The following is a 26,054-nucleotide window of genomic DNA, read 5'->3' as shown; positions in this document are numbered from 1 at the left end:
TCTCCCCGAGGGTGAAGAGGCATAAGACTCCTACTGCTTCCGTGCCACCTGCACTGCAGCCAGAGCACTCGACTAAGTCGGACCGCCCGGCACCAACGCCTGCTGTGGCACCGACAACGTCAGCACCGTTGATTCCGGTCCCACAAGGGCCATCGAGTTCGGTGCCTGAAAGCTCCCTGGCGCGAGCTGTGGTTGAGCTTACTATTCCCTCCACGCCGGAGACATTTTCCACGGCGAGGGAGCTGATTGCAATGACAGAATCTGCGCTGCCTCAACCCCCGGTACCACCGGTGCGGGTTATACAGTCTATTGGCAAGCCTGCCCTGATCAGACCACCCTCTGTCAGCACCGCAGAGCGGCACCGCTCATGATCACGGTCCCGCACGACGTTCTCGGTCCTGTCACCGCTCCCGGTCCCAACGCCGCTCGCAGTCCTGGCACTGTTCTCCTTCTCGGTACCGGTCGCACTCGTGGCACCGATCAGCATCCCGTTCACCGGCCTGGTACTCTTGGCACCGATCCGGCTCCAGGCACCTTTCCAAGTACCGTGACTCTCGCAGCTGCTCCTGATGTTGAGCCTTGAGATCTCGGTCGACCTCCCGGCACCGCTCCGGTCGCAGGTCCCGATCTCGTTCCCGGTACCAGTATGGTTTCCGGTACCGATCCCCGGTGCCAAGTAGAGCAAGATCAGTCAGAGAGGGAGACTCTGCCCAGGGCTGTTCATCCCCTCCATGGCCATCCCAGCACACATCAGTGTCGTCTCATGCGGACAGTTCCTATGCACAGGACCGTGATTCCGATGTGCCCACCAGAGTATTCCAGGAGACCCCAGGAGACCCAGGCCCAAGACCAAGGCCCCCATCAGTGGTCATTCTGGACACCTTGGGCGTACCACCAGGCCCAAGGTGTACCTGTAGTTCTGTCTCGCTCTGTCCCATCAGAGCACTGGGTGCCAGAGGCGACCGTTAGCCGTCCCACTCCCGACTGGTATGGAGGAAGCCCCAGTTCAGTCACCGGACTCCCAGATCCCACTGGAGCAGGAGGTTGTCCAAGACCTAGAGTCCACACAGGACCCGTTTGTCCCCGGCCTTTCCTCTTCCTCCTCTCCAGATGAGGTGGTGGCAGGAACATCCTCCTCGGGCCCTCCTCCAATTGACCTGAGAGCCCATCAGGACCTCCTGAGACGGGTGGCACTCAATATGAACCTCCAGGTGGAGGAAGTCCTGGAGATAGAGGACCTGGTAGTAGATATTCTGTCGGCTGACGCCCCCACAAGAGTGGCCCTACTGTTTATCCGGACGATCCAAGCCAAGGCTGATACCATCTGGCAGTCTCCAGCCTCTATCCTGCCTGCTGCCAGGGGAGTTGAGCACAAGTACATGGTGCCCTCCAAGGGGTATGTCGGAGAAAAACTCAGTTCTTGCTTTTTGTTTGGGTGCAGCAAAATTAAATACTTTATTATTTTTTTAGTAATTACAGTGGAGGGAGAGAGTGCCATAGGACACAGGGTCGCCCTAGTCCTGGACAGGTCTTTTAACTGGTAAACAATTATAGCAAGCCTTTATACTTTTGTTACAGACAATAACTAACAATAATACAGACAATAAAGAGCAACACTACATTTTGTTTATACATAAGCCATTCTGCTATTTTATTTGTCTCACTCCTAAGAAAAGCAAGCCTGCATATTTGGTTATTAGTTACAAGGTCGTAATAACTTTGTACACAGTTCTTGTCCTCTCGCCTCGCACTATCCTTGCTTCTACAAGTCTTACGTCATTAGGGTTACAGTATGGCCTGACTCTTGCTAACTGACTGACATGCATTAAAATCCCCTTCAAATCCTTGTTAATTATTTCCCTGCTTCCACAGGTACGAGTACTTGTATGTGCATCCTCCTCCCTGCTTCCTCGTCGTCCAGTCTGTCAATGAGAGGGAATGCCATGGCCAGCAGGCGCCAGCTCCAAAATCGAAGGAGGCTAGGCGAATGGACTTGGCCGTAAGGTGTACTCGGCAGGGGCCCTACAACTCCGGGTAGCAAACCAACAAGCCCTGCTTAGCCACTACAATTATAACACCTAGGCAGCGGTGGGTAAATTTACGGAGCTAGTCCCTCAAGACTCCCGTCAAGAGTTTACTGCCCTCTTGGAGGAAGGGAAGGAAGTGGCGAGAACTTCCCTCCAGGCCTCGTTGGATGCAGCCAACTCCGCAGCGATGACTCTGGCCTCGGGTGTTGTCATGAGACGCATTTCATGGCTTCAGGTGTCAGGCCTCCCGCCGGAACTACAGCATACCATACAGGACTTGCCCTTTGATGGTAAAGGCCTGATTTCTGAAAAGACTGACCCTAGGCTGCAAAGCCTAAAGGACAACAGGGTCATTATGCGGTCTCTTGGCATGCACACGCCGGTGACTCAATGCAGGCCTTTCCGTCCCCAGCCTCACTGCCCTTACCCTGCGCCTAGACAAAGACAGGACTTTGGCAGAAGGCGTGGCCAAGGCGGTCGTAGACGGCAGTCAGGACCCCATGGGGGCCAAAATCAAGGTCCCTCCAAACCACCAGCGGGACCAAAGACAAACTTTTGAAGGCACGCCCGAGGATGGCATACCAGTTACTTCCCAGGATCCTTTCCCTACCTTTCACAACTGCCTATCCTTTTTCCTCTCTGCGTGGTCCCACCTAACCTCGGATCGTTGGGTCCTACGCACGGTGGAACTTGGGTACCATCTCCAGTTTATTTCGCCCCTCCACCCACCCACCTACCTCGTCCCTCTTCAGGGACCCCTCTCACGAGCAATTCCTCTTACAAGAGGTGCGGATGCTCCTTGCCATGGGAGCTATAGAGGAGGTACCAAAGGACGAAAGGGGCAAGGGGTTTTACTCCCGTTATTTCCTAATCCCCAAGGCAAAGGGAGATCTCAGACCTATCCTAGACCTGCGAGGACTCAACAAGTTCATGATAAAGTTGAAGTTCCGCATGGTATCGCTGGGGACCATCATCCCGTCCTTGGATCCCGGAGACTGGTATGCCGCCCTCAATATGAAGGACGCATACTTTCACATCGCCATTTACCCACTGCACAGATGGTACCTCCGGTCTGTGGCCAACCATCAACATTTCCAGTTTATGGTCCTTCCGTTCGGCCTCTCTACAGCCCCAAGAATATTCAAAAAATGCATGGCTGTAGTCGCCGCCTCCCTCCGCCGCCGTCGGATCCACGTCTTTCCGTATCTAGACGATTGGCTCATTCGAGGGACCTCCGAGACACAAGTCACCCATCATGTGCGCATCGTCACGTACCTATTCAAGCGTCTAGGCCTGATGATCAACATAGAGAAATCCACTCTGGTTCCCACACAGAGAATAGATTTCATCGGGGCCGTCCTGGACTCCAATCTCGCCAAAGCCTGCTTACCTCAGCCTCGGTTTCAGGCGATGGTAACAATTATCAAAGGTTTACGGAACTTCCCGACAACTTAGGCTCGCGCTTGTCTCGGTCTCCTGGGTCACATGGCTGCCTGCACGTTCGTGACCAAACACGCCAGGCTACGCCTCCGTCCCCTCCAATCTTGGCTCACCTCCGTATACCACCCAGGCAGAGACAGCATAGACATGATTGTCACGATTCCACCGGGCATTCTAGCCTCCCTTGACTGGTGGTTGACACCCTCCCTGGTGTGTGCAGGGATGCTGTTCCATCTGCCTCAGCCTTCTCTGTCCCTGATGACGGACGCATCATCTCTCGGCTGGGGTGCTCACGTCGGTCATCTTCACACTCAAGGCCTTTGGTCAGCTCAGGAGCTGGCCTTGCATATCAATGTCCGAGAGCTGAGAGCAGTCCGCCTTGCGTGCCAGGCGTTTCAACAGCATTTACAAGGCCGTTGTGTCTCAGTCTTCACAGACAACACAACGGCCATGTTTTACATAAACAAGCAGGGAGGGGCACGGTCCTCCCCCCTTTGTCAGGAAGCCTTCCTGCTCTGGGACTTCTGCATAGCCCAATCGACAGACCTGGTAGCGTCCTTTCTCCCAGGGGTTCGGGACACTCTGGCAGATCGACTCAGCAGATCCTTCCTGTCTCACGAGTGGTCAATTCGTCCGGATGTGATCCATTCTGTTTTCCAGAAGTGGGGCTTTCCCCGCATAGACCTCTTCGCTTCCTGCGAGAACAGGAAATGCCAGACGTTCTGCTCCTTCCAAGGCCTCTCCCCGGGCTTGATCTCGGACACTTTTCTGATGCCATGGACGAGCCAACTGCTTTACGCCTTTTCCACCGTTCCCGCTGGTCCACATGGGCCTGTTAAAGATCCGCAGGGACAGAGCCCGCTTGATCATGATCGCTCCAGCGTGGCCCAGGCAGCACTGGTACACCATGTTGCTCGACCTGTCGATAGCCAGTCCAATTCCCCTGCCTCTTCACCCAGACCTCATAACTCAGGACCATGGCAGACTTCACCACCCAGACCTGCAGTCCCTTCACCTGACGGCATGGCTGCTGCGTGGTTGAGCCAGTCTGAGTTACATTGCTCTACCTCGGTACAGCAAGTACTCCTGGGTAGTAGGAAACCCTCCACTCGGTTAACATATTTGGCCAAGTGGAAGCGTTTCTCTTGCTGGTGCGAAAGGCATAGTGTTACTCCTACCGAGGTCTTGATCCCTACCATATTGGACTATCTCTGGTCTCTCAAACAGCAGGGCCTAGCGGTATCTTCATTGAGGGTGCACTTGGCAGCCATCTCCACCTTCCATCCAGGGGAAAGTGGCCGCTCTGTGTTCTCTCACCCTATGGTTTCTAGGTTCCTCAAGGGCTTGGAGCGCTTATACCCCCAAGTATGCCGCCCCGCCCCAACCTGGGACCTCAGTCTGGTTCTAACTAGACTTATGTCTGCCCCATTCGAGCCGCTAGCAACCTGCTTGCTCCTATATCTGTCCTGGAAGACAGCATTCGTCATAGCCATTACATCGGCCAGACGAGTCTCTGAACTTCGGGCCCTCACGGTGGACCCACCGTATACGGTGTTCCACAAGGACAAGGTGCAGTTGCGACCACATCCGGCCTTCCTCCCAAAAGTGGTATCGGCCTTTCATATCAACCAGGATATCTTCCTTCCGGTATTCTTCCCGAAGCCACACTCGTCACGACGGGAGCAACAATTACACTCCCTAGACGTACGTAGGGCGCTCGCGTTTTATATCTAGCGGACAACGCCCTTTCAGACAACGCCCCAACTCTTCGTCGCTGTGGCAGACCAGATGAAGTGCCTACCTGTCTCCTTCCAGAGGATTTCATCTTGGGTGACGTTGTGCATCCGCACCTGCTATGTCTTGGCCCATGTTCCGTCAAGCCACCTCACCGCACATTCTACCAGGGCGCAGGCTTCATCTGCTGCCTTCCTGGCTCATGTACCCATCCAGGAGATATGTTGTGCAGCTACCTGGTCCTCGGTACACACCTTTGCCTCACACTACACACTGGTTCAACAGTCCAGAGATGATGCAGCCTTTGGCTCAGCAGTTTTGCATTCTGCGACATCTCACTCCGACCCCACCACCTAGGTAAGGCTTGGGAATCACCTAATTGGAATCGATATGAGCTAGCACTCGAAGAAGAAAAGACAGTTATTCACCTTTGTAACTGTTGTTCTTCGAGATGTGTTGCTCATATCCATTCCAAACCCGCCCTCCTTCCCCTCTGTCGGAGTAGCCGGCAAGAAGGAACTGAAGGGCCGTTGGGTCGGCAGGGTATATATTCACCGCCATAGCGGCGCCACTCTAGGGGGTGACCCAGCTGACCCGCCGAGTGTTGCTAGGGTAAAAATCTTCCGACGAACGTGCACGCGGTGCGCGCACACCTAATTGGAATGGATATGAGCAACACATCTCGAAGAACAACAGTTACAAAGGTGAGTAACCGTCTTTTCTACAGAAAAGGACCTGGGGATTACAGTGGACGAAAAGCTGGATATGAGTCAGTAGTGTGCCCTTGTTGCCAAGAAGGCTAATGGCATATTGGGCTGCATTAGTAGGAGCATTGCCAGCAGATTGAGGGAAGTGATTATTCCCCTCTATTTGACACTGGTGAGGCTACATCTTTACTGTGCTTAGTTTTGGTCCCCCCTGCTACAGAAAGGATGTAGACAAATTGGAAAGAATCCAGCGGAGGGCAATGAAAATGAGCAGGGGGCTGGAGCACATGACTTTTATGAGGAGAGGCTGAGGGAACTGGGCTTATTTAGTCTGTAGACGAGACGAGTGAGGGGGGATTTGATAGCAGCCTTCAGCTACCTGAAGGGGGGTTCCAAAGAGGATGGAGCTTGGTTGTTCTCAGTGGTGTCAGATGACAGAACAAGGAGCAATGGTTTCAAGTTTCAGTGAGGGAGGTATAGGTTGGATATTTGGAAAAACTATTTCACTAGGAGGGTGGTGAAGCACTGGAATGGGTTACCTAGGGAAGTGATGAAATATCCATTCTTAGAGGTCAAGGCCCTGGCTGGGATGATTTAGTTGGGGTTGGTCCTGCTTTGAGCAGGGGATTGGACTAGATACCTCCTGAGGTATCTTCCAACCCTAATCTTCTATGATTCTATGATAACTCTTAACTGTAGTCTTCTAGCATTACCCTAAACCAGCCAGTCTCAAATCTGATCCACTGCCCTTTTTCTGGTGAATCTCAGAATGAAGCATTTGAGGAAGCACATCCTGGAGAGATTGAACATTTAGGAGAGGAGGGGGTCTATTTTGTCTGAAGTTGTCCACCTAACAAAAGAGCTGGAAAACCACTGCTGGAAACACCTTGTGAGGGACAAACCTTAGCTAGTTCAGAAGTTCAGTTCAGAGATTAATTCAAATCTCTTTGTTTTGCAGAATCATACTAGAAATGTCATAACAACGAGATTTGTGGTGCTTCCTGCCTGGTCAGAAATACTACAAGAACAGTCTGTTTCCCACTATCATTTTGTTATTTTGGTTATGGTTCCAGCCACAGCCTGGAACTCAGAGGAACACAAAAATGGAAAATTTAGGGGAAAACAGAAAATGTTTAACTATCATTGTCAAATATCAACGAAGTTCTATAGCAGTAGACATGGGCAAATAAGTGATTTTGTGGAGTTAGTGACCAAAACAATTTCATTTCAGGTTTGGGTATTTGGTATTGTTTTGTTAAATCTAGCTACATTTCTAAACAGAACATCATTTTGGAAACAAAAACTCAAGGGGCCCCAGAGGATGAAGGAGGAAATTTTGTGAGCCCCCAGCTGGTATGGCAGCAGGGTCTGTTCTCCCAGTACCCAGTGTTGTCCTATGTAGTCCCCCAAGGTGTCCAGCCACATCTTATCAGCCAGTTTAGCCCCCTGCATTGTGGAAGAGTACAAGGCAGTGCTAGGCAAGCTGAATTCTGTGTTAACAATGGCTTTTGTTGGTGAGTTTCCTTTGCTTGTTGGTGATGTGGCATGAGAGGCAGCTGTGGTGGGGAATGAAAGGTGTGTTCCTGTGCACACCTCACCCACTGACAGCTCTGCTGTCCTAGCCCCTTCCTGCGCCCAGCAGGGCGGAGGGGAAGGAAGGTGGTAACCAGTTGCGGGTGGTAAGGGGCAGGGAAACCGCAGACCTCACTCTTCCTTTGGGGCTAGTGTAAGCAGAAGGGGCTCTGCACAACTCTCTGCAGCACTGGAAGATTGCAGAGGTGGGAGGTGTCCCATTCATCTCAATGGGATGTTCGCACCTGAATGGGAACACCCCATAGAGATCAGTACAGCTTGTCACAACACCTCAATGAATATGCTCCTTCTCCCATCTTGATCTCATGCCTATAGCATACACGGAGCCTGTTTAGTCACCGTCTCTGGTCTCAGAGCCTGTGGCATACACTGAACATGCCCATTCTCAGCTCCCAACCCTAAACTCAGCACGGTGCATCTGTAGTGTGCACTGAGCATACCTGTTTCCAATTCTCAGTGCAAACCTGGTCTGTCCTGCCTAGTGATGCCTGGCAGGAGTTCAGGAAGCTGGCACCATCCAGGCTTCATGTTCCACATGCAGTGTTGCCCACCAAGCCATCCCAGGTGGGACTCAGATAGATGGGGAGAGACTTTGGGGTATGTTTGTAGGGTGCTGAACTCCCCTTAAAATGTCACCCAGAACTCACTTCCAGAAGGAGACACCAAGAAAAAGGCTGGTTGAGAGCACAAGTGTACACAGGACCAGAGCTGAGCAAGTAACTGATTTTTCAGTTCTAAGTTGTTTGCAGGTTAGTTGTAACCATGTTGGCCCCAGGATATGACAGATAAGGAGGATGGGGTCATATTTTTTTATTGTATCAACTTCTGTTGGTGAAAGAGACAATCTTTCATGCTCCACAAAAGACCAATCCGGTATGATTGAACCTGCTAGGAGCAAAAAGCCCCCACCAATACAGACTCTGGGATAGAGCCAGCAAGCTGTCCTGCCCTGACAAGGCAGGGACACCAGAGGACAGGGAGCCATCTAAAGAGGAAGCAAACATCCAGGAGGCAGAAGAAGATCTTAATATCAACACAGACACGCCAACTAAGGAAGAAATCATATCAAGCCATGTCTGTGTTGATATTAAGATCTTCCTTTAAAAATGGGAAAGCTCCTGGCAAGGATAACTTTAATGTGGAATTGTTCAAGCTAAATCCTGAATTAGCAGCATCTATTCTGGCCCCTCTCTTGAACCTGCCAGGTTCAATTCTGTTTCTGTTTACATCAGTCTGGGAAAGGGAAAAGCTGAGGACCGACAGTGTTATAGTGAAGACACCAAAGAAAGGAACTCTCCATGTTTGTAATAACTGGTGTGGTATCACACTTTTTTCTGTGCCAAGCAAAGTACACCTCTACCCGATATAACGCGACCTGATGTAACACAAATTCGGATATAACGTGGTAAAGCAGTGCTCCGGGGGGTTGTGCACTCCGGTGGATTAAAGCAAGTTCGATATAACGCGATTTCACCTATAACGTGGTAAGATTTTTTTGGCTCCCAAGGACAGCGTTATATCGAGGTAGAGGTGAATTGTGTAAGATCGTAGTCCAGTGTATTTCAGAGGCAGTTGATAGCGTTCTCAGAAAAGAGGAAGCCGATTTTCAGAAAGGGCTTGGAAGCACAGATCAAATCTTCACTCTATGAAACATAATAGAACAATGCTTAGAATGGCAACGGCACCTCTCCATAAACTTAATAGATTTTGAGAAGGTTTTTGATAGCATTCACAGGACCAGCCTACAGCACATTCTGCGGGCACATGGAATCCCTCTCCATGTAATCAACATAATCAAAAGCTTCTATTCCAACTTTACATGCAGTGTTGATCTTAGTGAGCTCAGTTTTGAAGTCAAAACAGGAGTACGTCAGGGATGTGTCATGTCTGCAGTCCTCTTCAACATTACCATCGACTGGGTAATGCAGCATACAACAGAAGATATGCCAGGAGGCATTAAATGGACATTCTTCTTATCCCTTGAAGACCTGGACTTCACAGATGATCTCGCTCTCCTATCACATACCCAACACCATATACAAGAAAAAACAACTCGACTCAACACATTCAGCCAGCAAACTGGACTGAAAATCAACTGCAATAAGACCGATGATATGACATTTAATATTGCCTCCCCATCACCAATACGGGTAAAGGATTATGTTCTCACCAGTGTAGAAACATTCATATACTTGGGCGGCGCCATCAGCCAGGATGGTGGAACAAGCCAGGACATCCGGAACAAAATCAATCTTAAGGAGCTTAAATACAGTCTAGAAAGCATCAAAATACATCACCAAACCCAAACTCAAGATTTATGAGAGCTGCCTACTTTCAACATTACTTTATAGTGCAGAATGCTGGGGAATGAGAAAGTACGACATGTCCAAACTGTCCTCATTTCATACAACCTGCCTCAGAAAAATCCTCTGTATCTTTTGGCCCAGAACAATCTCAAACCAAGATCTATTTACACAATGCAGCCAAGAGGATATGAGCACCATCATTGCCAGAAGGCGTTGGAGAGGGATTGACCATGTGCTTCTGATGGAAACTAATTCCATCACCAGAATAGCAATAAGATGGACACCTGAAGGCAAGCGAGAACGAGGCTACCTAAAAACAACAGGGCAAAGCGCTGTGGAAGCTGAGCTGAAAAACCCAGGGCACAGCTGGGGAACCATTGAAAGACTTGCCAGAAACAGACAGAAGTGGAGGAGCTTCATCGCTGCTCTAAACACCAGAGGCATAATGGGAACATGATGATGATGATGATGGGAGTGGGAAGAGCAGCAGCTCTCAATCTCTCCTGTTGAAGCTATTCCACTCTTTATAACTAATTAACTAGTCATCGGAGCAGGGACTTGAATTTGTCTCCAGAATCATAGACGAGTCTCCTATCCATCTGGCTTAGTCATTCTTAGGGCATGTCTACACTACAATCTTAAGTCAACCTATGTTTGGTGGACTTATAACCACCGCAGAAGCCATGAAATTGACAAGAATAACAGCCAATGTAAGGGACACTGTCTACGCAGACACTGTGTTTCCCTAACTACACTGACATAAGGTCTAAGCCTCTCATGGAAGTGGAGTTATGTTGGTGTAGCAGGGCACTTACATCGGTGGGAGCAAGACTGTAGTGTCGATAGTGATATAGGTCGACATAAGCTGCCTTTCGTCGACCTAGCCTTAGCCCTTGTCTACACTACACAGTTTTGTCAGCAAAAGGCAGCTTTCAATGACAGAACAGTGGAGGTGTACACACTACTATGCCCCTCCCGCCAATTTAACTCCCCTGCTATGCCGACAAAACTACCACAATGAGAGACATAGAGCTTTTTGTGGCAAAGTTAGATAGCCAAAGCATCAGTGTCGACACTGCATTCATTACATCACCATAACTGGCCTCCAGGAGGTATCCCACAATGCCCACCGTGACCAGTCTGCTCGCTGTTTTGAACTCTGCTGCCCTGCATCCAGCTACACAGACGTGCACCCTTCCCCTTTCAAAGCCCCAGGAAGTTCTGAAACTGCTCAGCATGGAGAGCTCACATGGCTACTGCCAAGCTGAGCATGCCGGCTAGAGCAGCAAACACAATCCTGCCTGGACTGCAGGGGAGAGGGTGGCTCTCCTTGGTCTGTGGGGAACGGAGGCTGTGGGAGAACTTGGAGGGAATCACAAAATCATCACATTAATATGGAATCCTGCTCTTCCCCGCACTACCATCACAGTGGCAGGCAGGCAGTGCGGGCTGCTGCTGGGGGAAGAGATTGGTGCTGTGCAGAGTCAGGGAGGGAGGGCGGGGGCTGATGTTGAGCTGTCACCCTCCCCGCACCGGTGTACCTGTCTCTGCTGAGCTGGGGTGGGGTGGGAGGACAGGTGGACACCAGCTGTCTGTGCACCAGCTTCTGCCTCAGGACTGGTTGCTTCCGGGTGCTGTCTGAACTTAGAGACAGCATGCTGACGCGCACACACACACACACACTGTCACACACTTCCCCCCGCCACACACACACTTCTGTGGACTTCTTGTGTTAGTGTTCAGGAATATCAGTTGGTCATATTACCGAGTGCTACTTTAAAACGTGATTTACAATGTGTTACTTTTTGGGCACACACAGCAATCATTACACGGTTCCTAGCACGGTGCAAACAAACAATGCCAAGCTCAGCACGCTACAGCAACACACATTACTGTGGCTCAGTGTTAATATGTTCCTTCAAGGCATCCCTCAGCCGAATAGCCTGCCGTTGGGCTCCTCTTATAGCTCTGTGTTCATAATGCACAGCACAATGCTGAACAGCAGTGTAGGATCCATGCTTTTTGACAGAGCTGGCTGGCTCGCAGGTTACCAGGGCAGTTGAAAACCAGCTGACAATCTAGTAGGATTCCCATGGAATGATGGAATTGAGAAACCTTCATTATGTGATACTGTACCTGCCCCCATGTGGCATTGCAAACCCTTCTCAAAGCATCCCGTGGCCAGTTGCACAGTGGGGTAGATACCCACAGTGCACGGCTCTCTGTATCAATGCAAGAGGTAGGGTGACCAGATGTCCCGATATTTACTTGTTTGTTCCGCGTCCCGACCGATGTTCAAATTGTCCCGATATTTTGCCCTCCGCCGCACAGGCAGAGGGGTCTTGCGCTCCCCCACCCCAACTCCTCCCTAGCCCCACCCTGACTCCGCCCCTCCCTCCCCCTTGGATCCCTCCCCAAATCCCCGCCCCCTCACTGCCCTATTGGATCCCTCCCCAAATCCCTGCCTGGCCCCGCCCCTTCCCTAAGCACGCTGCATTCCTCCTCCTCACCCCTCCCTCCCAGACTTGCGCTAATCAGCTGAATGGCGGCGCAAGTGCTGGAGAGAGAAGCAGGACGTGGCAGCCAGCTCAGGGGAGGTGGAGGCAGAGTGAAAGCGCGGGGGGGCAGGGCGTGGAGCTGCCGGTGGGTGCTCAGCCCCCACCAATTTTTCCTATGCGCTGGCAGCTCTTGGTTGTTTTTGCTTTTGGTTTTTCCTCCGCCGCCATCTCTTGGTTCATAGAATCATAGAATCTCAGGGTTGGAAGGGACCTCAGGAGGTCATCTAGTCCAAGCCCCTGCTCAAAGCAGGACCAAACCCAACTAAATCATCCCAGCCAGGGCTTTGTCAAGCCTGACCTTTTTTTTTTTTTCTTATTTTTTACATAAGAATGGTCATACTGGGTCAGACCGATGGTCCGTATAGCCCAGTATCCTGTCTTCCAACAGTGGTCAAGCCCAGGTGCTTCAGAGGGAATGAACAGAACAGGTAATCATCAAGTGATCCATCCTCTGTTGCTCATTCCCAGCTTCTGGCAAACAGGCTAGGGACACTCAGAGCATGGTGTTGCACCCTCCCCATCCTGGCTAATACCCACTGATGGACCTATTCTCCAGGAATTTCATAGAATCATAGAATCTCAGGGTTGGAAGGGACCTCAGGAGGTCATCTAGTCCAACCCCCTGCTCAAAGCAGGACCAAACCCAACTAAATCATCCCAGCCAGGGCTTTGTCAAGCCTGACCTTAAAAACCTCTAAGGAAGGAGATTCCACCACCTCCCTAGGTAACCCATTCCACTTCTTCACCACCCTACTAGTGAAAAAGTTTTTCCTAATGTCCAACTTATACCTCCCCCTCTGCAACTTGAGACCATTACTCCTTGTTCTGTCATCTTCTACCACTGAGAACAGTCTAGATCCATCCTCTTTGGAACCCCCTTTCAGATAGTTGAAAGCAGCTATCAAATCCCCCCTCATTCTACTCTTCTGCAGGCTAAACAATCCCAGTTCCCTCAGCCTCTCCTCATAAGTCATGTGTTCCAGCCCCCTAATCATTTTTGTTGCCCTCCGCTGGACTCTCTCCAATTTATCCACATCCTTCTTGTAGTGTGGGGCCCAAAACTGGACACAGTACTCCAGATGAGGCCTCACCAGTGCTGAATAGAGGGGAATGATCACATCCCTCGATCTGCTGGAAATGCCCCTACTTATACAACCCAAAATGCCATTAGCCTTCTTGGCAACAAGGGCACACTGTTGACTCATATTCAGCTTTTTGTCCACCGTAACCCCTAGGTCCTTTTCTGCAGAACTGCTGCCCAGCCATTCGGTCCCTAGTCTGTAGCAGTGCATGGGATTCTTGCGTCCTAAGTGCAGGACTCTGCACTTGTCCTTGTTGAACCTCATCATATTTCTTTTGGCCCAATCCTCTAATTTGTCTAGGTCCCTCTGTATCCTATCCCTACCCTCCAGCGTATCAACCACTCCTCCCATTTTAGTGTCATCTGCAAACTTGCTAAGGGTGCAGTCCACACCATCCTCCAGATCGTTAATAAGATATTGAACAAAACCGGCCCCAGCACCGACCCTTGGGGCACTCCACCTGATACCGGCTGTATGTAGTCACTCCCCATCCTGTCTACATTTCCCATCCCCAGTGGCTCCCAGTTCCAGTCTCCCTCTCTGAGCTACCTGTCCAATCTCAGTTTTGTCCCCCCCCACCCAACTTTTTGTCCCCATCTCTTTGCCCAGCTGGACCCAGTTCTCCCCTCGCACCCTGACTCTTCATCAGATCTGTCTCACCACCCCCTATCTGCTTCTGCCCCCACTGGTTCGTAGTCCCAGTCTCCTTGTCTAGCCAGTCCCAGTCTCCCCCCAACTCTCAGTCCTAATTTTCCTCTCCTCTCCACCAGCCTGCAGTCCCACTTTCCCCCCACCCACAAGCTCTTTGCCTCAACCCACCCCCTTCACTATCCCTTGCCCCAGAGGTCCAGCTCTTATCCCCACTGCATTTGAATCGGGTAGCTTCCTCATCCATGTTGCCTGGACCCAGCAAGGGGATCATTGAGAGCACAGGAGAAATAGGTTCCCTGCTTTCAGTTCCTGTGCCCAGACCAGGAACCAACCCCAGCCCACAGCAACCAAGAGCTGCAATTGCAGGAAAAGTCCTGTTCAGCCTCAGTCTGGAGCATGTTCTGTGTGGATGAAATCTTCAGGGGATTTAACTGCAAAACTCTAGCCAGCCTCTACTGAGCATGTTTGAACTGAAATTTTTCAAAGGCTTGTAAAAACTTGGCAAACATTTTGACAGATTTTCATGGGGATGGCAAAAGGCACGTTCCTGACAACATTTGGCACAAGGATGCCATTGTAAGCCCCTGCTCCATAAGAACAACTGTACTGGGTCAGACCAAAGGTCCATCTAGCCCAGTATCCTGTCTTCTGACAGTGGCCAATGCCAGGTGCCCCAGAGGGAATGAACAGATCAGATAATCATCAAATGATCCATCCCCTGTCACCCATTCCCAGCTTCTGGCAAACAGAGGCTAGGGACACCATCCCTGCCTATCCTGCCTAATAGCCACTGATGGACCTATCCTCCATGAACTTATCTAGTTCTTTTTTGAATCGTTATAGTCTTGGACTTCACAACATCCCCTGGCAAGGAGTTCCACGGGTTGACTCTGTGTTGTGTGAAGAAATATTTCCTCTTGTTTGTTTTAAATCCGCTGCCTATTAATTTCATTTGGTGATCCCTAGTTCTTGTGTTATGAGAAGGAGTAAATAACACTGCCTTATTTACTTTCTCCACACCAGTCATGATTTTATAGACCTCTATCATATCCCCCCTTAGTCGTCTCTTTTCCAAGCTGAAAAGTCACAGTCTTATTAATCTGTCCTCATATGGCAGCCGTTCCATATCCCTCATCATTTTTGTTGCCCTTTTCTGAACCTTTTCCAATTCCAATATATCTTTTTTGAGATGGGGTGACCACAGCTGCACGCAGTATTCAAAAGATGTGAGTGTACCATTTATATAGAAGCAATATGATATTTTCTGTCTTATTATCTATCTATTATCTCCAAAGCATTGAGGCCTTAGACTTTTTAAAGAAAAGGTCTCCAGAATTTTTTAACATGGAGAAAACAACATATTTTCACTAACCTTGTTCTTTGAAATGATGGCAGTGTTTTGGCTGACATTTTCCCAAAAATTCAGCCTGAGGTACAAATGATTCAAGTTTGACAAAGGTATATGCAGCTGAAAACAGGGTCTTATAAAGCGACCAGGGAGCTTTGCAAACAGGGGCTGCTAACAGGGAGTTTCGCAAGGGAGTTCTCCAGGTGAAGGAGGAGCAAATACAGCATCTGTGGGTCTGTTTGTTTGTTTGGTTGTTTGAAGGACCGTGTGCTCTGGCTGGCAGTTGGAGGCCGTGAGCTTCAAAGGAAGGTTTGAAAGCTCAAAGCCTCTGGTAATTGGCTGAGCCTTAATCAGTGCAGGGCTTTATAAAGCCGCGCACAAGCGACCAGGGGCTGCTAACAGGGAGTTTCGCAAGGGAGTTTAGAAGGGGAGTGGGAAGGGAGTGGGAGTCCCTCGCCGGCCCTAACCCCTTCCCTGTAGTCCCCTTAAAACCTATAAACCGAACCACATTTCAAAACCCCTTTCTGTAAACCACCCTTTCAGTAACTAGGAGACAATGCAGGCAGAAGCCCAGCAGCAGAGTGGGGGCTATCCAGTTTATTGCGCTGAGTGTAGCATGTATGATTACCTGCCCTGTGGGCGGGTGGCGTATGTGTGCAGTCGGTGCAAGGAGCTCCTGGCCCTCACAGACCATGTACGGACTTTGGAGGCCAGGGTGGCGGAACTGGAGGAGCTAAGAGAGGCAGAGAGGTATGTTGATGAAGCTTTCCGGGACACTGTAGAATTGTCCCACCTCCGCTCAGACAGCCCCTGCGCTGTTGAGGAGGAAGAATGGCCCAGGGAAGCAGAGTAGTCAATGGGAGCAGAGGGAAACCTTCCCGTAGTTGGGACCCTCCTTCCAGATGGTGCTGGGGTTGCCTCTCGCACTGAGGTTACCTCTCCGGGGGAGGGAACTCCAGTTTCTAGGAAAAGGCAGGTGTTAGTAATGGGAGATTCGATTATTAGAAACATAGATAGCTGGGTTTGTGATGACCGGGAGAACCGTATGGTGACTTGCCTGCCTGGTGCGAAGGTTGCGGCTCTCTCGAGGCATCTAGATAGACTTATGTGTAGTGCTGGGGAGGAGCCGGTGGTCGTGGTACATGTAGGTACCAATGACATAGGGAAGGGTAGGAGAGATGTCCTGGAAGCCAAATTTAGGCTGCTAGGGAAGAGACTGAAATCCAGGACCTCTATGGTGGCATTCTCAGAAATGCTCCCAGTTCCACGCGTAGGGCCAGGTAGGCAGGCAGAGCTTCAGAGTCTCAATGCGTGGATGAGACGATGGTGTAGAGAGGAGGGGTTCACGTTCATTAGGAACTGGGGAAACTTCTGGGATGGGAGGAGCCTATACAGAAGAGATGGGCTCCACCTAAACCAAAGTGGAACCAGACTGCTGGCACTAAACATTAAAAAGGTTGTAGAGCAGTTTTTAAACTAGGAGATGGGGGGAAAGCCGACTGCTGCAGAGGAGCATGTGGATCGGACACAGACTTCTCTTAGGGGAGAGTCTAATGATAGAGAATCTCCAGGTTATAGTCAGGAGCAGAGGATGGAAGAGGATAATGTAAGGGCCGGGTCAGATGATAAACAGTCATATAAAAAAGAATCTGGCACATCAGAAAAGGGCAGACAAATAAACAGGGGCAAGTTTTTAAAGTGCTTGTACACAAATGCTAGAAGTCTAAATAATAAGATGGGTGAACTAGAGTGCCTTGTGATAGAGGAGGATATTGATATAATAGGCATCACAGAAACCTGGTGGACTGAGAGCAATCAATGGGACACAATCATTCCAGGGTACAAAATATATCGGAAGGACAGAACAGGTCGTTCAGGGGGAGGAGTGGCACTATATGTGAAAGAAAATGTAGATTCAAATGAAGTAAAAATCTTAAACGAATCCACATGTTCCATAGAATCTCTATGGATAGAAATTTCGTGCTCTAATGAAAATATAACATTAGGGATCTATTATCGACCACCTGACCAGGACAGTGATAGTGATGATGAAATGCTAAGGGAAATTAGAGAGGCTATCAAAATTAAGAACCCAATAATAGTGGGGGATTTCAATTATCCCCATATTGACTGGGAACATTTCACTTCAGGACGAAATGCAGAGATAAAATTTCTCGATACTTTAAATGACTGCTTCATGGAGCAGCTGGTACGGGAACCCACAAGGGGAGAGGCAACTCTAGATTTAATCCTGAGTGGAGCGCAGGAGCTGGTCCAAGAGGTAACTAAAGCAGGCCCGCTTGGAAATAGTGACCATAATACAATATCATTCAACATCCCTGTGGTGGGAAGAACACCTCAACAGCCCAACACTGTGGCATTTAATTTCAAAAGGGGGAACTATACAAAAATGAGGGGGTTAGTTAGACAAAAGTTAAAAGGTACAGTGACTGAAGTGAAATCCCTGCAAGTTGCATGGGCCCTTTTTAAAGACACCATAATAGAGGCCCAACTTCAATGTATACCCCAAATTAAAAAACACAGTAAAAGAACTAAAAAAGAGCCACCATGGCTTAACAACCATGTAAAAGAAGCAGTGAGAGATAAAAAGGCTTCCTTTAAAAAGTGGAAGTCAAATCCTAGTGAGGCAAATAGAAAGGAGCACAAACACTGCCAACTTAAGTGCAAGAGTGTAATAAGAAAAGCCAAAGAGGAGTTTGAAGAACGGCTAGCCAAAAACTCCAAAGGTAATAACAAAATGTTTTTTAAGTACATCAGAAGCAGGAAGCCTGCTAAACAACCAGTGGGGCCCCTTGACGATCAAAATACAAAAGGAGCGCTTAAAGATGATAAAGTCATTGCAGAGAAACTAAATGAATTCTTTGCTTCAGTCTTCACGGCTGAGGATATTAGGGAGATTCCCAAACCTGAGCTGGCTTTTGTAGGTGACAAATCTGAGGAACTGTCACAGATTGAAGTGTCACTAGAGGAGGTTTTGAAATTAATTGATAAACTCAACATTAACAAGTCACTGGGACCAGATGGCATTCACCCAAGAGTTCTGAAAGAACTCAAATGTGAAGTTGCAGAACTATTAACTAAGGTTTGTAACCTGTCCTTTAAATCGGCTTCGGTACCCAATGACTGGAAGTTAGCTAATGTAACGCCAATATTTAAAAAGGGCTCTAGGGGTGATCCCGGCAATTACAGACCGGTAAGTCTAACGTCGGTACCGGGCAAATTAGTTGAAACAATAGTTAAGAATAAAATTGTCAGACACATAGAAAAACATAAACTGTTGAGCAGTAGTCAACATGGTTTCTGTAAAGGGAAATCATGTCTTACTAATCTATTAGAGTTCTTTGAAGGGGTCAACAAACATGTGGACAAGGGGGATCCGGTGGACATAGTGTACTTAGATTTCCAGAAAGCCTTTGACAAGGTCCCTCACCAAAGGCTCTTACATAAATTAAGCTGTCATGGGATAAAAGGGAAGGTCCTTTCATGGATTGAGAACTGGTTAAAGGACAGGGAACAAAGGGTAGGAATTAATGGTAAATTCTCAGAATGGAGAGGGGTAACTAGTGGTGTTCCCCAAGGGTCAGTCCTAGGACCAATCCTATTCAATTTATTCATAAATGATCTGGAGAAAGGGGTAAACAGTGAGGTGGCAAAGTTTGCAGATGATACTAAACTACTCAAGATAGTTAAGACCAAAGCAGATTGTGAAGAACTTCAAAAAGATCTCACAAAACTAAGTGATTGGGCAACAAAATGGCAAATGAAATTTAATGTGGATAAATGTAAAGTAATGCACATTGGAAAAAATAACCCCAACTATACGTACAATATGATGGGGGCTAATTTAGCTACAACGAGACAGGAAAAAGATCTTGGAGTCATCATGGATAGTTCTGTGAAGATGTCCACGCAGTGTGCAGAGACGGTCAAAAAAGCAAACAGAATGTTAGGAATCATTAAAAAGGGGATAGAGAATACGACTGAGAATATAGTATTGCCCTTATATAAAATCCAAGGTATGCCCACATCTCGAATTCTGTGTACAGATGTGGTCTCCTCACCTCAAAAAAGATATTCTAGCACTAGAAAAGGTTCAGAAAAGGGCAACTAAAATGATTAGGGGTTTAGAGAGGGTCCCATACGAGGAAAGATTAAAGAGGCTAGGACTCTTCAGCTTGGAAAAGAGAAGACTAAGGGGGGATATGATAGAGGTATATAAAATCATGAGTGATGTTGAGAAAGTGGATAAGGAAAAGTTATTTACTTATTCCCATAATACAAGAACTAGGGGTCACCAAATGAAATTAATAGGCAGCAGGTTTAAAAACAAATAAAAGGAAGTTCTTCTTCACACAGCGCACAGTCAACTTGTGGAACTCCTTACTTGAGGAGGTTGTGAAGGCTAGGACTATAACAATGTTTAAAAGGGAACTGGATAAATTCATGGTGGCTAAGCCCATAAATGGCTATGTCATAAACAGATAGTTAAGGGTTAATGTCTCTTTTACCTGTAAAGGGTTAACAAGCTCAGTAACCTGATGGACACCTGACCAGAGGACCCATCAAGGGACAAGATAATTTCAAATCTCTGTGGAGGGAAGTCTTTGTTTGTGCTCTTTGTTTTGGGGGTTGTTCTCTCTTTGGATCTAAGAGGGGCCAGACGTATATCCAGGTTCTCCAAGCTTCCTGAAGTATTTTCTTCTATTCAGTATAGTGAGTATTAGAAAGACGGATTAGTCTTATAATTAATAAACCTATGACAGGCTATTAGCCAGGATGGGTAAGAATGGTGTCCCTAGCCTCTGTTCGTCAGAGGATGGAGATGGATGGCAGGAGAGAGATCACTTGATCATTGCCTGTTAGGTTCACTCCCTCTGGGGCACCTGGCATTGGCCACTGTCGGTAGACAGATACTGGGCTAGATGGACCTTTGGTCTGACCCGGTACGGCCGTTCTTATGTTCTTATGGAATGTTGGGCAACTGTAGCCTTGCTTATAACATCTGATCTGGGACTCAGCGCTTCCCAGCGTTACAAGAAGGAGCTTGCATTTGGGGAGCCAGAGGAGCTTTAAAATGACTCTGATTGAGGACTAATTAAAAAGTGCAATTGTTCCAATTTTCCCAAGTAACCTCACACAACAGCAGCACTGATGAGGGGGAATGAGAGGCTGGGTTGTGGAAGAGGTCAGCAATTGACCCACATGATAACAGAAATTCTCTCATTTGGGGTGAATTTGCTATTTTGGACATAGATAAAATTTCACCTTTTCCATCTAAACCCAGGGTTGTGAGTTCAATCCTTGAGGGGGCCATTTAGGGAACTGGTGTAAAAATCTGTCTGGGGATTGGTCCTGCTTTGAGCAGGGGGTTGGACTAGATTATCTCCTGAGGTCCCTTCCAACCCTGATATTCTATGATTCTATGATCCATCAGACTCTTTTCAGGGATAATAGTGTAATTGTGTGTGCACACTTACACATACACACTTTGCAATCACACATACTCATATACACATATTCTCACACACACGCTGTCAAACACAAATTCACACACAGACACATACTCACAAAACAATACAACCTTAAATTAAAAAAGCACACACTCATTCCTAGTCCCACAACACACAAACTCTCACTAACTCACGCACTGTTGCCTTCAGGGAATCATGAAACTTTATAAAGTCAAAGGATGAGCTTGCACTCTCAGTCACACTGGTGTAAATAAAAGTTTACTCCATTGACTGTTCTGGATTTGCTCCACATTTTCGCTGGTGTAACTGAGAGCAGAATTAGGCCCATTATTTGCCTCTCTGGAGAGAAAGAAGTGCTTTTGACATTCAGATCTGTAAACACAAGAAAGGACTCCAGGTGTGCCAGTGAAAATACAACCAGGAAGAATTCTTTCAGCTTGTTTTGGGGGAGGAAGAAGCAATGAAAATGTTTCAGATGTGCTGTTTGAAAGCTGTGCAATTGAAATAAAGTTTACAAATAACAGAGAAAAAAATCACAACTTTCCCACTTGGTGAAAGCTACAGAGGGCTTTTGTTTCTTTCCTCTGTGTCCATGAAAAACATAGGCTATTTTCCCTTATGCAAAATTGTTTTTGCAGCACCAGTTTGGGAAGTTTGGTTTGCTCCTTGGGTTTCTATGGAATCATTTGTATATTTTTAAAAAAATATCATCTGGATGGAGAAGGAGAAATCTCATCATTGTCCAGCCCACAAATTCTCTTGAAAAGGAGTGAGAATGTCCATCTGGTCTCAGCCACACCCAAGCCAGTGCTTGCATTCCCCGCAGCGGGGCTCCTGTTCCCCTGTTGCTTGGGCGAAATGATGCCATTGTAGCTTTTAAACTAGAGTCGGAATCAAAGTAATTCAAACCCCTGGCAGCTCCCCAAATGCAATGTCCTGTTTCTGATTCTGCTCTGGGGGGCTTTACAGAACAGCCTCCCAAACAGCCTGAGTAGTTATATCTGGAGGGCCGGGGGGCACTGTCAAGATTAGGGAGATTTCATGCTGCCTTCTGACTCTTTCTCCACTCTGCTTCTCCCCTCCTAGTTTCCCAAGAACTGTGTCTTCTGGACCAGGGGCTCGATCTGATTATGAGTGACCAGCGGGGCCATGTGAACAGCCTCTTCCTGAATGAGGAGTCAGCCAAGCGTCTCAGGTCCAACAGCCGGGTGCAGCGCTTCCAAAAGGCAGTGCAGGAGCGGGCAGCACGGGCCAAGAAGCGGATGCACAGCATCACCAAAGACAGCGCCAAGGGCTTCCTCAGGAGAAATGCCTTTGTCCTCTTCACCATCACTGCTGTCCTACTGGGTAAGGAGCCTGTGCAGGGCAGTGCTGTGCTGCCTGAGGAGATTCATTAAGTTAGCACAAAGGGTGATTAAAGAAGCGTGCCAGGGTCAGGGTTCTGCCACAAGCACACTCTGTGCCCTTGGGCAAGTCCCTTCATCTCTCAGTGCCTCCATTATCAGGCATTGCATTGCAAGAGCATCTAAAAAGGTAATAATTGGAGATATACCAATCTCCTAGAACTGGAAGGGACCTTGAAAGGTCATTGAGTGCAGCCCCCTGCCTTCACTAGCAGGACCAATTTTTGCCCCAGATCCCTAAGTAGCCCCCTCAAGGATTGAACTCACAACCCTAGGTTTAGCAGGCCAATGCTCAAACCACTGAGCTATCCCTCCCCCCATCTACAGATGCCTGTGAAGGATCAGGGCCTTATTGTACTGTCCACTGTTCCCATCTGGAATGCAGAGCCAGGCTTCGCCTCACAGAGCTGGCTGCCTCTGCACTAGGAATGTTTGCTGGTGTAAGGGTATTGTGCAGGGGTGATTCTTTACAACAGTTTATAGAGGCAAAAACTGCTCATGTAGGTGCAGTTATTCCAGAAAAAGGTCTTTTTTAGATCATTTGCCTTGGGGAACTGTATAGCTTTAGTAGCTAAAAAGCCCTGTGCTGCTATAAGCTGTGCCTCCACTAAGGGGGTTTGCTGCACCTGGGAAAGTGAGGATGATATAAGAGCCTCAGGCACAAGGCACTGCCTATGTGCAAAGCAGCATGGTTCCAGCACGCGGTGGCTCATAACAGCCAGCCTCAGAAGAGAACTACAGAAAGTGACACTAAACCTCCGCTGCACGAGGTTCTCTGAGAGCTTTACAGACAGTCAGTCCCTCAGGAAACCTCCCAGCCCCAACAGAGTAAGTCTCCTTATCCCCACTACCCAGAGGGGAAACTGAGGCAGGGAGCCATCCTGTAACTCGCTTTAGACCAGCCAAAGGAGTGGTAGAATCTCCATCACTTGGATTCTTTAAATCAAGACTGGACGTCTTTTTCTAAAAGATCCACTCTAGCTCAACCATTTCAATTGGCTCACTGCAGAATCATGGGGTGAAGTCTCTGGCTTGTGCAATGCAGGCAGTCAGATGGACTCTTCTTGCCTTGAAGTGTTTGCATGGGTGAGCTGCATGGCTAGAAATACAACCCAGGAGTGCAGCAGGGAAGTTTAGAGCAGAGCTGTTCCCCCTCTTGCTGAAGGGTGGCTGGCTGGTGCACTCTCATGGTGTGGCTCCTGTTTACCAGACGGGGAGCTCACCGTTTACATGAGCAACATCCCCTGTAATAAGGGAGAGTCCCAGGAATCCTTATCCTGGGGAAAGGGCCATTCTCCATGCCTGGCACATTCGTGCTCACTGAGGCAATGGCTAAAGGACAGGCCTCTCACAGGGGGCTGTGTTTAACCCTTTGATTGCACAGATTCATTCCCTCCCAAGTCAGCATCTCACCTCAGCCTTTAATTTAGACGTGGTGGCATCCCAGAGATCTGAACCCAACGAGGTGGCTCTGAGCTCTCAGTGCCCGCTGCACAGGAGGAGCTGTGCCAGCGATGGTGCTAGCAAGCTATAGGGAGCAGAGGAGCAGGTGCCTCTTATAGCTATAGCGTGACCCCTCTGGCTGCCATAAGGAGCTGCACTCAAAGGCAGCTCAGCTGAGGAAATGGGGAGGAAACTGGGGAACCCTTCAAGCTTGAGAAGCAGTTTGGAGGGCTCGGCTCCCACAGGGGTGGGACATTCTGTTATTTGTTTGTAACTCTCCTGGGGAAGAATCACCAGGTTTGGCACCTCAGCAGCATCAGGCTGCCATGCTCATTGTTCCTAGGGACCTAGCTCCACCGTCATGTCTCCAAAGGGCTTGCACCGCTCGTGGTACTAACAGTATTTCGGCATCTCTGCAAGAGCCAGGATGTCTGAGGGACCAATTGGCCCTGTGCCCATTGCAGGAGGGGAAGGACAGTGGGGGAGGGCCCAGAGCCCACCATAGGCCCTATGTGCATGGTGGGGGATGAGTCTAGGAGGGAGGACCCATAGCCTGCCATTGGCCTTGTGCACACTGGAGGTGTGGGGGGGGACAGGGGTTAGGAGGGGAGGGCCCAGTGCCCGCCATAGGCCCTGTGCACATTGCATGTCTGCAGGAGCAGGGAGCACAGGGATGCCAGCCAGCGCTCCGGAATTGTCCTGGCGTATCCAGGAATTAAAGATCAATCTTTAATTAAAGATTAGGTCATGTGATGAAACCTCCAGGAATATGTCCAATCAAAATTGGCAGTCCTAGGGCAGCAGGGGAGGGCCCAGTGCCTGCCAAAGGCCCGGAGTCCAGGGGCAGCAGGGCCCGCCGTTGGGCTGGTGTGCATGAGGAAGGCAGCAGAACAGGACCTAGGGCCCACACTGCAGGTGCTGTCGCTTTCAGCAGGATTTGGAGATACTGCTGGGGCAGACACCATCCTGTTTCCCTTCTTATCCCTTATTTCTCAGGGATCATTTTGGCCTTTGCCCTCCGACCCTACAAGATGACCTATCGCCAGATCAAGTATTTCTCCTTCCCAGGAGAGCTGCTGATGCGGATGCTCCAGATGCTGGTTCTTCCCCTCATTGTCTCCAGCCTGGTCACAGGTGAGGGACCTTTCCTGGTGCTTGCAGCTGTCTGCATCCTACAGGCCATGCAGCACCCTGCAAAAGCACTGCCAGCCACTGACCCAGCTCTCGCTGCAGGTCCCTGATTGACCTTGTCCAGGCCTTGTCTGGGATTATGGCAAGTGGGATTGACTCATCTGTCCCCTGGCTGCCTTGGTGTGGAGGTCAGGGGAGCAGGAAGTCTTATGCCTTTCTGGGAAGGGTGAGGGGAAACCATGATGGTCCTGCCAGCCCCCAGTGCTGCAATCCTGAGACTTAAAGATGCACTGGGGGGCGGGGAGGGGCTGGAGGTATTCATTTGCCTTCAGGCGTTAGGAGGAAGTGCCCACCCCCAAAGCGTGTGTGAGCATTGCAGGGTCACAGTGCACCTGAGATAGCCAGGCAAAACTGTAGGTTGCCCAATGGCTGCTTGGAGGGGGCTCCCTTTCCCCTTCGCTAACACAGCAGCCATTCCAGCACCCTCCAGCCCGCTCCCCATCACTGTCCTGGCTCCCAATCCTCCCTGCCCACCCGCTCTGCCTCATAATTCACATCCCCTCAAGGGCTCTCAAAGGCTCCTGTCTCCAGACCCCGTCCCACCTTGACCAGTCCCCATCTTTCACTCCCTTCTCCTTTACCCTAGCTCCTCCTTTTCCCTCTGTCACCCCATTTCTTTGCACTCCCTACAGTCTCCTCATGCTTCTCTTCAGTCTGCCTCATATGCCCCACAAAGTTTGCTTTCTGCCCCCACATTTCCCTACACACCCAAAGCCTGCCTCCCACACCCCATATTCCTCTGCAGCCTCCAAAATCTGCCTCCCACACCCCCTGCACCCAACAAAGTCTGTCTCCTGCAACTCACATTCCCTGCTCCCACTCAGTCTCCCTGCCCTTTTGCACCCACATCTTCCTGCACCCACAAATCCCTGCAACCCAAACCTGCCTCCCACCCCAAACCCTGCCTCTGACCCCCATATCTCCCTGCAATCCTGCCTTATAGAATCATAGAATATCAGGGTTGGGAGGGACCTCAGGAGGTCATCTAGTCCAACCCCCTGCTCAAAGCAGGACCAATTCCCAACTAAATCATCCCAGCCAGGGCTTTGTCAAGCCTGACCTTAAAAACCTCTAAGGAA

At 49.2% G+C, this 26,054-nt stretch overlaps 1 protein-coding gene across 4 annotated transcripts in view; it reads left to right on the top strand.

Annotated features, from left to right (window-relative positions):
* The window catches only part of LOC123355889 (excitatory amino acid transporter 1-like), a 138,020-nt gene that overhangs the window by 71,707 nt on the left and 40,259 nt on the right, over window positions 1-26,054 (top strand). For all 4 annotated transcript variants that reach the window (XM_044998730.1, XM_044998732.1, XM_044998731.1 and 1 more), the window contains 2 exons: window positions 22,025-22,285; window positions 24,781-24,918. In XM_044998730.1, coding sequence (XP_044854665.1) covers window positions 22,025-22,285; window positions 24,781-24,918 — 399 coding nt within the window. The remainder of the gene's footprint in view (window positions 1-22,024; window positions 22,286-24,780; window positions 24,919-26,054) is intronic.

This window comes from Mauremys mutica, chromosome 24, assembly GCF_020497125.1.
Source record: "Mauremys mutica isolate MM-2020 ecotype Southern chromosome 24, ASM2049712v1, whole genome shotgun sequence".
Lineage (NCBI taxonomy): Eukaryota > Metazoa > Chordata > Testudines > Geoemydidae > Mauremys > Mauremys mutica.
Note: the sequence above shows the minus strand (reverse complement) of the source record. Positions and strands in the feature narration are given on the sequence as shown.